General features: G+C 50.3%; 1 protein-coding gene across 1 annotated transcript in view; it reads left to right on the forward strand.

Moving 5' to 3' along the window:
- Window positions 1-12254, forward strand: part of LOC137456322 (protein unc-80 homolog) — a 49123-nt gene extending 36869 nt beyond the window's left edge. Inside the window, exon 4 of the mRNA XM_068167651.1 lies at window positions 11916-12254. Within this exon, the coding sequence (XP_068023752.1) occupies window positions 11916-11928 (13 nt within the window). The 3' untranslated portion in view covers window positions 11929-12254. The remainder of the gene's footprint in view (window positions 1-11915) is intronic.
- Window positions 12255-12636: the final 382 nt, after the last annotated feature.

Genomic DNA, 12636 nt, shown 5'->3' on the forward strand with positions numbered 1-12636 from the left:
TGTGGGTCTATACAGTTAATTTTGGCACCCTACCTGCTATCAAACTCTGATAAAAAGACCTCTGTAATCTTTACAAAATATCTTCTAGCCCTTGTAGGGAGGATGGGAGAAGAACCAACATGGGTCTGCGCTTCTTGCTGTCTTGGAATCATAGAATTGCTTGGGTTGGAAGAGACCTTCAAGATCACCAATCCAACCATCAACCTAACACTACCCTGGCCACTAAACCATGTCCCAGAGTGCCATGCCCACATGTTCCTGGATACTGAAATTTGATTAGATTTGTTGGAGAAGACCTTCAAGGCCTTCCATTCAACCACTCTTTAACTTTACCAAGGCTGGTGTAAACCATGCCCCTCAGCACCACATCTACAAGGCATTGAAGCCACTCCAGCGGTGGGGACTCAGCCACCTGCCTGGGAAGCCTGTTACAGTCTTTGTGAACCCTTCCCATGAAAAAGTTTCTTTTAATGTCCAACCTAAACCTCCCCTGAGGCAACTCCAGGACAGCTCCTTCAGTCACACCACTCAGGACAAGAGATCTCATCCCTACTTGGCACCAGAGACAGAAGTTGTAGATGTTCCTGCTGACTGGAGTGAGGTTGGACTAGATGACCTTACAAGGTCCCTTCCCACACAAACCTTTCCATGATTCCATGATTGAGATCCCAGTCTCCATAGGATTGGAATTTGGTGTAATGAAAGGGAGCTGAGTCAGCTGCCCCTGGCCACCTAACTTTTTGCCACAACTGTGAGCTGGGCTATTACAACCTTGGAGTCCCTTTTACACACAGAGCTTGAAAATGAAGATGATGAGATAGACATGAGAGCAAAAACTGGTGTCATACAAAGCTCAGATGAGGAGGTCTAGGCCTTCTTCAACCCTCTTTCCTTGTGACAGTTTGGCTTGGGAGCGTTTTACTTCACAAGAGGCTTCCAGCAGCACTTGTGATGGGACAGGCTGCATGGAGAGGCAGTGTCCCATTCTCACCCAGGTGCCTGAAGTGTGGGCTACATCTCCAGTACAAGCCCCTTGCCCTCCTGCAGCCCCTGGTGCTGACACAAATTAGGCAGCAGGCTGCTGTGTCTGGCCTGGGGCTTGACTTGCTTTCCTGTTGAAATTTCATGAAGCTGTAAAAAGCTTCACTTGTAGATTTCCAGGAAAAAAGTCACCTGAAGAAAATGAATACATGGGTGCTGAGCTCTAGCCTACACCCAAGCACTGCTACCCCACTGGCCACGCAGGGTTGGGAGGAGAATGGGAAATAAAATGACAAACCATGGCAGCTGGGATGAGGAGAGATTGACAGCACAACAGAAAGGAGATAAAATCATGGTACCAACAATCACACTAATGAAATGACCATAAACCTGGTGACAGAAAATGCAGCTGCCCAGCACCTCAAACCACCACCCCTGGAAGTCCAGCTGGAGAGCAGTGACAGTGGTGTCCCTCAGGGGTCCTTACTGGAACCTGTGCTGTATAATAGTTGTATCGCTGCTAGAGGCAGTGGGATTGAGCCAACACCAGGAGTGTGCAGAGGACACCAAGCTGAGTGGTGCTGGTGATGTGCCAGAGGGACAGGATGGCATCCAGAGGCACCTGGACAAGCTGCAGAGGTGGACCCAGGTGAACCTCATGAGGTTCAACAAGAGCAAGTGCAGGTCCTGCTCCTGGGCTGGAACAATCCTCACTGTCAGGACAGGCTGGGGGAGGAGGGGAGAGAAAGCAGCCCTGAGGAGAAGGACTTGGGGGTGCTGATAGGTGAAAAGCTGGAGATGAGCAGTGAGAGCTTGCAGTACAGAAGGCCAAGGGCAGCCTGGGCTGCATCCAAAGCAGTGTGGCCAGAGCTGGAGAGGATCCTGCCCCTCTGCTCTGCTCTGGGGAGACGTCATCTGCAGTACTGTGTCCAGCCCTGGAGCCCTCAACACAGGAAGGACCTGGACCTGATGGAGTGGGTCCAGAGGAGGCCATGGAAATGATCAGGGGCTTGGAGCAGCTCTGCTATGGGGACAGGCTGAGGCAGCTGGGGGTGTTCAGCCTGGAGAAGAGAAGGCTCCACAGAGACCTAATAGCAGCCTGCCAGTACCTGAAGGAGGCCTGCAAGAGAGGCACTGTTCACAAAGGGACAGGACCAGGGGCAATGGCTTCAAAGCAGAGCAGAGCAGACTTAGATTGGATGTGAGAAACAAATTCTGCCCCAGGAGGCTGCTGGGACACTGCAGCAGGTTGCCCAGGGAGGCGGTTGAGGCTCCATCCCTGGAGATATTCAAGGTGAGGACAGGACTCTGGGCAACCTAATCTAGCCGAGGATGTCCCTGCTGACTGCAGAGGGGCTTGGTCTGGATGAGCTTTGGAGGTCCCTTCCAACCCAGACCATTCTGTGATTCTATGATTCTGCCTGGATTTGCTATGTTCACCTTCCCTTCCCAGCCCCAACACTCCCATTTTGTTACCCCACAACCCCATTTAATGCTTACCTTCTCCTGGAATATAGTCTAAGATAATCATCACTTGATGGCTGTGTACCACGGTGCTCCGAACTGCTCCTGGTATTGCTGTAGCTGGTGACTGAATCTCAGCGTTCCTGCAGGAAGAGCCTTGCCGAGCAGTAGGTGGCGCTGGAGCACGCTCCGGGGCGGCTCCGAGCCGCGGCACCTCAGGTCTCTCCACGTCCCATTTATTTGTGTAGGACACAGCAGCATAATCTGCACCAAGCATCTATATCCTCAGCAGTGTTTCGCATGGGCTGTTGACAGTGCCCATCACTCTTCTTTCTTGGGTGGCGAGAAGTTGTTTGTCATAGCCAGAAGCACGCTGTCAAGCCCATGAGTCAGGGTGCCCAGAACGTGAAACTGACTTCACAACCAGAGGATATCTCTATTTTTTTTAAGTGTCTTTTTTAAAAGTTTCTTTTGTATTCTGGTTCCGAAGCTTCAGGCCTGTTATAGTAGTGTTTATGTGCCCCCCAGGAAAGTGCTGGATACTAAAATCATCTATGGGATGGGTTTGAACAACAGACTTCAAACCACAGCTCAGATCTGACCTGGGGGGTGTTTGGAAGTGTGGTTTTGACCCATCCAAAGTAAAGAAACCACGCTTGGCAACCACCAGACACTTAGGAAACTGAATAGGGAGTTGCACAGTTCCGAGTCTGCTATCAACTAGCAATTTTTTGGCTGGAGCACATGCTGGGAGAAGAAAATATGGGGGAGGCCAGAACAGCCCACACACAGCAAGAGGTTTTCTCATGTCATTAACTGTAGAGAGCTACATCTTTAGCTGGCCCCAGTAAGGTGAAACTGGGTATATGTCCTATGATGTCCAGAATAGAAAGGAAGGTGGTTGTGTCTTTATGAAGACAGTGCTGGGCTGCCCTTCTCCATCTCAGAGATGGCCTCAGCATTACTATCAACAGGCCATTGTATCAAGAGGAACCATGCCATGAGTAGATAGGTTCTTGTGGAGAAACCCAAGTATCAGCCCTTCTCCTGCCAGGTGCCCCAAGGATCTGGAGTGTCTTGGGGAACCAGGCACAGATGCTGTCAGCACAACGGGGACAATAGAGGACAGTTTTTGCTCCTTGTCAGCTCAGCAGTGAGGCTCCACACTGCGGGCTGTACAAGACCCAGGTGCTTACAGGAAGCCCAAATTTATGCTGCAGAAACAACATTTTCATAGTATTGGTGCCATAAGAGATGCTCCCCAACTGTGTCTCTCCAGGTGGCCGGCATGGCACAGGCAGGCCCACAGAAGGGCACACAGCCGAGCCACACCCAGCAGCTACTGCCCAACAGCTGGAGCTGTTGTGGCTGGTAGGCAGTAGGGCTGCCCTGGGCTTAGCCCCAAGGAGCCTTTTGCAGCGAGCACCACTCCTCCTCCTGCCTGCAAGGCAGCTGCTATTGTCAGGGAAACAGCTTCACCAGGCATCAGCACCACAGGGGCTTAGCCGTATCATGCCCTATGCAGTATGGGCTGGAGCCTTCTCTAACTACAGCTTCCCCCTCCCACCAGGCTGCAGACGCAGCTCATGGATCCATCCAAACCATAATTCCCTTATACATGGGCAGGTCAGATCAGGCTTGGTGGAGAAAAGCACATCTCTGGCAGATGCTGCTTCCTAGATTTGGTATAACTGCCACACATTCATGCAACAGCCAGCAGCATGGATGGAAACACCAAGGTGCAGCCATTGCCATGCTTCACCCCACCAGAAGGAAGAAGTTCTATACAGAAAGAGTGATTGCGCTATGGAATGGGTTGCTGGGGAGGTGGTGGAGTCGCCGTCATTGAAGGTGTTCAGAAGGAGACTTGATGGGGTGCTTGGTGCCATGGGTTAGCTGTTTGGGTGGGTTGGATTGGTTGATGGGTTGGACATGATGATCTTGAAGGTCTCTCCCAACCTGGTTTGGTTTATTCTAATAAAGTTTATTCTAATAAAGTACCAGTGAAAAGCAGTGTAGACTGAAAACCATGGTTTGGACAACTTGGAAATGCAGAGGTTATGGGCCCTTCACCTAATGCCTCTGATATCATGGACTGAAAGCAATCCCTTTTTGTGGCGTATTTAACCTTGGGTTTGTTGGTGAGACACAATCACCTTGATGATGTGTTACACCTTGATGATGACATTCAAATTAGATGGAAACAGTTTGAGGAATTCACATATAACATCATAGCATTACAGCATTATCACTGAAACACCCAATCAGCAACACAAATATTATACAGCACAGGTTCCAGTAAGGACCCCTGAGGGACACCACTGTCACTGCTCTCCAGCTGGACGTCAAGCCATTGAGCACCGCCCTCGGGATGTGACCATCCAGCCAATTCCTTACCCAATGAACATCCACCCAGCAAATCCATCTGTCTACCTTGGCCAGCAGGATATTGTGGGGACCGCATCAAATGCCTTGCAGGAGTGCAGGCAGATCACATTAGGCCCTCCGCTTAAGACTTTGAAAGGTCAGTGGAAAGGTTCATGCCATTCTTCTTTTTGCTGAAGTTGGATCACTTGTTTCTATTAATTTAAAGGTATCCCTGAAGTGTTCACAGGAGGTGAAACTGTAACTCAAAGGGGTAACCCCAGTGCTGTGCTGCTCCCAGCTAAGTGATATGTTTAGAGTCTCTGCGCTGGCCAAGAGCCTCAGCACAGCACCTCATTCCTGTGTCGTATTCTATCACCTACAGGCTTCCCACCTCACACAGGGGTCCTGCAGCTGGGTCGAGGCAATCCCAGGCACAAATACTGGCTGGGCAGTAAATGGCTGGAAAGTAGCCCTGAGGAGAGAGACTTGGGGGTGCTGGTGGACAAAAAGCTCAAAATGAGCTCTCAATGTGCACTTGCAGCCTGGAAAGCCAATCAGATCCTGGGCTGCATCAGGAGAAGTGTGGCCAGCAGGGCAAGGGAGGTGATCCTCCCCCTCTACTCAGCTCTGGTGAGACCCCACCTGGAGTACTGCCTCCAGTTCTGGAGCCCCTATTACAAGAGGGATGTGGAGGTGCTGGAAGGTGTCCAGAGAAGGGTCAGGAGGATGATCAGAGGGCTGGAGCACCTCTCCTATGAGGACAGACTGAAGGAGTTGGGGCTGTTCAGTCTGCAGAAGAGAAGGCTCCCAGGTGACCTCATTGTGGCCTTCCAGTATCTGAAGGGGGCCTACAGGAAGGCTGGGGAGGGACTGCTCAGGATCTCAGGCAGTGATAGGACTAGGGGGAATGGAATGAAGCTGAAGGTGGGGAGATTCAGGCTGGAGGTGAGGAGGAAGTTCTTCCCCATGAGAGTGGTGAAACCCTGGAATGGGTTGTCCAGGGAGATGGTTGGGGCCCTGTCCCTGGAGGTGTTTAAGCCCAGGGTGGATGAAGCTCTGGCCAGGCTGATCTAGTGTGGGGTGTCCCTGCCCATGGCAGGGGGGTTGGAATTAGATGATCCTTGTGGTCCCTTCCAACCCTGAATGATACTATGATACTATGAAAACTGCTCTTAATTGATTGCTAACCTCCCAGCGTCCCTCCATGTGCCTTTTATTTACATTAACAGTCTGAAAGAGCAAAATGCTCCCCTTCAGGTTTCATTCTGCCAGAGAAACGAGTTTGCTGTCATCACTTCCAATAAGCACAATCTGGGACCTGCCTTCCTACATCTCTCCCTTCCACCGTTTGTCTTTGCTACCTCATGGCTGTCAGTTTTTCTTTTGGTTGCCACTATGAAATGAGCACTGGGCCATTTTGGCCAAGAGAATTACTCAATAGTCCACAAGAAGGGGAGGACTGGAGCAATTACTGATCTTCAAAGGGAGAACTTCCCTGGGTTGATATCCTTGATTGACGGCTGCAATCCCCAAACTGCAAATCAGCATTAATCCTCCCCAAGTACAAATTCAAGAGAATGATGCTATACTTTATTTATGCATCTCCAAAGCTCTCAAATCTTCCTGACTCTTCTCTCCTGAAATAATTTTGTAGAATCATAGAATGCTTTGGGTTGGAAGGGAGCTTTAAAGGTCTAGTCCACTACCCCTGAAATAAGCAGGGTCCTCTTCAACTAAATCAGGTTTCTCAGAGCCCTGTCCAACCCAACCCTGAATGCCTCTGGAGATAGAGCATCTGTCACCTCTCTGGGCAAACTGCTCCAGTGCCTCACCACTCTCAGCATAAAAAGTTTTTTCCTTATATCTGATCTAAATCTCTCCTCTTTTAGATTAAAATCATCACCCCTCATTCTGTCACAACAGGCCCCACTAAAAAGACTGTTCCCATCCTTCTTATAGGCCCCTGTTAAGTACTGAAAGGCTGACAGAAGGTCTGCCCTTCTCTTCTGCAGGCTGAACAACCCCAAGTCTCTCATCCCATCCTCATAGCATTTCTGTGGCTGCTTCTGGACCCACTCTAACAGGTCTATATCTTTCCTGTGCTGAGGAGTCTAGAGTTGAATCCAGCAGATGGGATCAAACCCCCACAAGTTGGGTGAGGAGCTGGTGGGTCCCACTTAGCTCCTCACCCTGCAGCAGCACTCCCTGAGTGCAAGCCACCCTTTAAAAGATTTTTGCCCTGTGATCAAGGATGAGGGAAAGGCTCGGCACCTTCTTTGCCTCAGTCATTAGCAGTCAGACCAGCTGTTCACTGGTTACCTACCCCCTGAGCTGGAAGATAGAGATGGGGAGCACAAAGAAGCCTCCATAGTGCAAGAGGAGATGGCCAGTGACCTGTTGCACCACTCAGACACACACAAGTGTACCAAGCCACTTTCCATCATTGACCAGCAGTCCTGGCAAGCTAGGGAGCTCCCAGCTGACTGGAGGTTGACAAATGTGTTGCCCATCTACAGGAAGGGCCAGAAGGAGGACCTGGGGCTCTACAGAGCTGTCAGTCTGCCCTGGGTGCCAGGGGAGGTCATGGTGCAGGTCAGCTTGATGCCAGCATGTGCAGGGCAGCCAGGGATCAGGTCCGGTCAGCACAGGTTGATGAAGGGCAGCTCCTGCTTGACCAACCTGATCTCCTGTGACAAGGTGAGGGACAAGCTGTGCAGTTGTCTATTTTAGTGAAGCCTTTGGCACCATTTCCCACAGCACCCTCATAGAGAAACTGCCTTGGCTTGGATGGGTGGACACTTCCCTGGGTGAAAACCTGGCTGCTGGGCAGGCCCAGAGAGTGCTGGGGAATGGAGTTAGCTCCAGCTGGTGGCTGATCACCGGTGGTGTTCCCCAGGACTCAGCACTGGGGCCAGTTCTCTTTAACCTCTTCATCAAGGGTTTGGATGGGGACATCAAGGGCGTCCTCAGGAAGCAGACAACACCAAATTGCATGGGAGTGTTGATCTTCCCAAAGGAAGAAAGAATCTACACAGGGATCTGGCTGGTCTGGATGGTTGGGCTGAGGTCAGCTGTGGGAGGTTCAACAAGGTCAAGAGCCAGGTCCTGCACCTGGGTCACAACAACCCTGAGAATCCTTCAGGCAGAGTGGCTGGAAACTGCCCAGCAGAGAAAGCCCTGGGGGTGCTGGGTGACAGCAGCTGGAGATGAGCCAGGGGGGTGCCCAAGCGGGCAAGAAGGCCACCAGCAGCCTGGCCTGGAGCAGCAGTGCTGTGGGCAGCAGGAGCAGGGCAGGGATTGTGCCACTGGGCTCAGCCCAGGGGGCTCAGCCCAGGGAGGCCACAGCTTGAGTGCTGGGTTCAGTTTTGGGCTCCTCACTCCCAGAAGGACCTTGAGGAGCTGGAGCAGGGCCAGAGAAGGGCAACAGAGCTGGGGAAGGGTCTGGAGAAGAGGGCTGGGGAGGAGCAGCTGAGGGAGCTGGGGGTGTTTAGTCTAGAGGAGAAGAGGCTGAAGGAAGACCTGAAAGGAGGTGAGGGTTGGTCTCTTCACCCAAGGAACAAGTGATAGGACAAGACAAAAACGTCCTGAAATTGTGGCAGGGAAAAGTTAGGTCAGAGATGAGGAAAAATTTCTTTGCTGCAAGAGTGGTCAGGGATTGGAACAAGCTGCCCAGGGAGGTGGTGGAGTCACCATCCCCCAAAGGTGTTCAAACAATATGCAGACATGGCACTTGGGGATATGGTTTAATGGTAATGGTGGTGTTGGGTTGATGGTTGGACTGGATGATCTTAGAGGGCTTTTCCAACCAAAATGGTGAATCCATGCCCTTTCCAGGGGAGCCTCTCTGCTGCCATGCATCATCCCAGCTGGCTGAGCAGCAACCCCAACCTGAGTCTGTACGTCAGGGCTGCCACCGTGGAGCCAGGCTGTCCCTTCACTCCCTTCCTGCCACCCTCTTGCCAGCTGGGAGGACTTTGTGTCCCAAAAGCTCATTCTTTCCATAGTGTAAAAAATAACCCAGCATGTGCTCCTCTCCAGCGCCGCCATGGCCGCAGCGCTGTGGCCGCAGCGCCGGCCTCGCTTGCTGTTGTCATTTGACTTCTGCTCTCCTTAAATAACAGAATTACAATGGGTCTAATCCTGAAAAGTGCTGAGGAACAGCTTATCCCAAATAAATTAAGCAGGCACTCAGCACCACAGCCAGATACTTGTATCCATGTCCTCCCAGATTATTGATCTCTCCTCCTGGCTCTGCCCTGGCCCCTCGGGGAGCAATTATCTGTGAATGAGAACAGAATAACTCTTTTAGCAGAAGGTTTCCACGCTGCGCGCAAGGAGTGCTCTGAATGCATTTATCATGCTCACTACAAAGGGAGGTGGAAACAAACCCCCCCTTCTCTCATTTTTTTCTGTCTAAGGAGCAATCCCTGCAGCAGCCTTTACCCAGTGGCTCCACACAGCAGGGGAAAAAAGTTTTAAAATGGATATAGTAAAAGTTTGTAAGGGAGGCATGAATCAGTTCTTCAGAAAAACAAGGCAGCGATGCCAACTGGAAATGTTTGCTTTGGGGGGAGCTGGATGGCTGGCGTCAGCCAGGGCTAGAGACATGCCAGCGGAATGCAATATTGGGGAAGCAGCAGGTCACTCAATTGCTGGCAATTTGCCCAGGAGCAACTGGATGCCTTCAGAGTTGTTGGGGTTTTTTCTTTCTTTTTTTTTCCCCTTGTGTGTGGGGTGTGTATGTTGCTTTTTACTTTTTTTTTCTCCAGGCAAACAGAGTCCCAGCAGATTTAGGGGCCAGGGAGCTGGGGAAAGGTATTTGTGCGAGGGCACGTTCCTGCAGGAGTACCCCTGTGGGCTGCTCGACGGTGACAGAACAAATGGTGTTTGGATGGATTAGGCTCAGTCGTTGCTGCTGCTGCCTCTGCACATAAGGCAAAGATGCAGTCCTGCACACTGGCTTTGCTGGGGCCGCCCCAAGGAAGGCACAAGGCTGGATGATGTGACAGAAGTGCCCCTGACTCCAAAATCACTCCCCAGCAAACAAGAGCATTTTTTTCTTCTGATAACAAGTACCAAACAGCAGAGAATAGACTTTGTATTTTGGGGAGGCAATAGGTTAATGTGCTTACAGGCATGGGGAAAGTAGGCAGAAGACAAAAACTTGCCCTTATGAAAAATGTTGACTCTGCTCTCCTGAGACCCCATCTCAAATACTGCATCCAGTTCTGGTGTCCCCGAGGTAAGAGGGACACAGAGCTGTTGAAACAAGTCCAGAGGAGGCCACAAAGATGGGGGCTGAAACACCTCTACTGTGAGGAGAGGCTGAGGGAGCTGGGGGTGTTCAGCCTGAAAAGAAGGCTCCAGGGGGACCTCAGAGCTGCCTTCCAGTACCTGAAAGGAGCCTGCAGGAAGGCTGCAGAGGAACTTTTTACAAGAGTGTCCCCCCATATAACAAGGGGAGATGGATTGAAATTGAAGGAGAATAGGTTTAGATTGGATCTGAGGAAGAAATTCTTCACTATGAGAGTGGTAATGGATTGTCCAGAGAGGCTGTGGATGCCTCCTCCCTGGAGATGTTCTAGGCCAGGTTGGATGAGGCCTATGAGTAACCTGGGCTAGTTGAGAATAGATTATCACTGAGGTCTCTTCCAGCCTAAGCCATTCTATGATTCCATGAATGTTCACTAACTCCCCACAGCACACGAGAAGACAAAGCCCTAGCATCCTTTTTTGTCTGCATATCCATAGTTTTGCATTGCTGTACTGTTTGTGCCCAGTGCCAGGCTTCATGCAGAGGCCAGTTGCCACTGGGAGGGAAGGTGCCATGGCAGTGGTGGCTCTGAGGAAGCTGGTGGCTGGTGGCCTGACTCACAGTAACCACCACCACTAGGGATTTGCCGTTTTTGCTGACAATGGAAATCAATATTCAGCCAGTAGCTGTGTGCAGCACAGTCACCAGCACCTGCTCCAGAGGTAAAACAGGCAATAAAATTGCCCTTGTTGTTGTCTTCTCCATCCATACAGGGAAAACAGAGAAGGGAGCCACTGTGAAAACAAGCCCAGGGAGCAGGCTGGAGCTGGGAATCCAAGTCCCCTGGGTTCAGTGCCACTCCAAAGCATTTTCACAGTTAAAAACAGCACCCACACATCTGCCACAACAATGCCACTGTTCCACAGGATAAAGGTGCCCAAGGAGACTGCCAGAGCAGTGGTCATCTTCCACACAGGCAGATAAGATCAATACATGAAGAAACTGCAGAGAAATTGTAGAGCTTTGGACGCTATGGTCAGCAGGTAGAGGTCCATGGTGGGTTTCCTAAGCAGAGTCTGTACCTGTACTCTGCTGTTGTACCCCAGCCTCACAGCTGCCCTTGCATTGCCCAAAGTGGAGCCTGATGGCTTTGAACTGCAACTTCAGCTCAGGACTTACTCCCCACTTGAAATGCAGCTTTTTTTCCCCTCTTCTGGATTTCAGAGCACTTAGTCCAACAATGATTTTAGCTTGATCACTCTGTTGGCTTGATGTGGTGGATTGAAAATTATCCCCCAACTACTTTGGAGAAAATAGCCCCAACATAAAATTTTGCCAGATCAGCTCAGTTGGAAAGCAAATGAAGCTCCATTTACAAGCAAAACTACAATCTAGAAATAGGGAATGCAATGAATATGTACAAAATACACAAAATTTACATGTATTTACAATTTATAATCAACACAAGAACCTCCCTGGACAAAACCAGAGGGTTACCAACAGCTTCCTCCTCTTCCACCCCTTCCCCCTGTACATGGGACAAGAGAAAGAGAAGAGCAGATGGTAGCTTGTTAGTACCTAGCCACAACAAGAACACAGCCAAGGTCAGCACCAGCCAAGCAAAAGCACCAGCTGCTATTAGCTAGAGCGAAGAAGTCAAAAAGAGAGAAAGTTGGTTTGTACAACTAACTTCATATTAGGTATCAGACCAATGGGATTATTTAGACCTCATCATTATTTTCCCTTTTACCTCCTATGGTAATTTATTTACATTTCAACACTTTTCTGCTCAATCTGTGGAAAACAACCACGTTTCATCAAGTCCTTTCTATTGACATGTTCCTCCTAGGTTTGGATCTTGATCCAGCTACAGGGCAGAATGCACCAAACATCCCAGCTCTTCATCATCCTTCTTTGCAGTCATTTTCATCTCAAAAAGATTCATACTTGGACCAAGACCTTGCCATGAAATCACTGGTCAAGTGCTTCAGCTAAAACGGATTGCATTCTCAGGTCAGTCAGCAGCCCCTTGAGAAGACTCCCCTGCCCCAGATCCTTCTACTGTAAGACAGCAAGCTTTTCCCTGCTGTGTTATTTTTCATTCTCATGGGCAGAAAGAGACCCTCACAAAGAGCATGCATGGCAAAACAGCACAAATAACTTGTTTGCTGTAAAGTATCTTTAGTGAAATAGAATCATAGAATCATAGAATCATAGAATCATAGAATGGTTTGGGTGGGAAGGGACCTCCACAGGTCATCCAGCCCAAGCTCCCTGCAGATCAGGTTTCCCAGAGGCCTGTCAAGCCTAACCTTGAATATCTCCAGGGATGGAGCCTCAACCGGGCAACCCGTTGCAGTGTTCCACCACCCTTATGGCAAAGAACTTCCTCCTTACATCCCATCTAAATCTGCTCTTCTCTCATTTCAAACCATTGTCCCTTGTCCTGTCCCTGCAGGCTCCTGCAAACAGTCTCGCTCCATCCTTCTTGTAACCCCCTTCGGGTACTGGAAGGCAGCTCTAAGGTCCCCCCAGAGCCTTTTCTTCTCCAGGTGGAACACCCCCAGCTC

This window comes from Melanerpes formicivorus, unplaced genomic scaffold, assembly GCF_026170545.1.
Source record: "Melanerpes formicivorus ecotype bairdi unplaced genomic scaffold, bMelFor1.0.p_v2 SCAF_121, whole genome shotgun sequence".
In the NCBI taxonomy this organism is placed as follows: domain Eukaryota; kingdom Metazoa; phylum Chordata; class Aves; order Piciformes; family Picidae; genus Melanerpes; species Melanerpes formicivorus.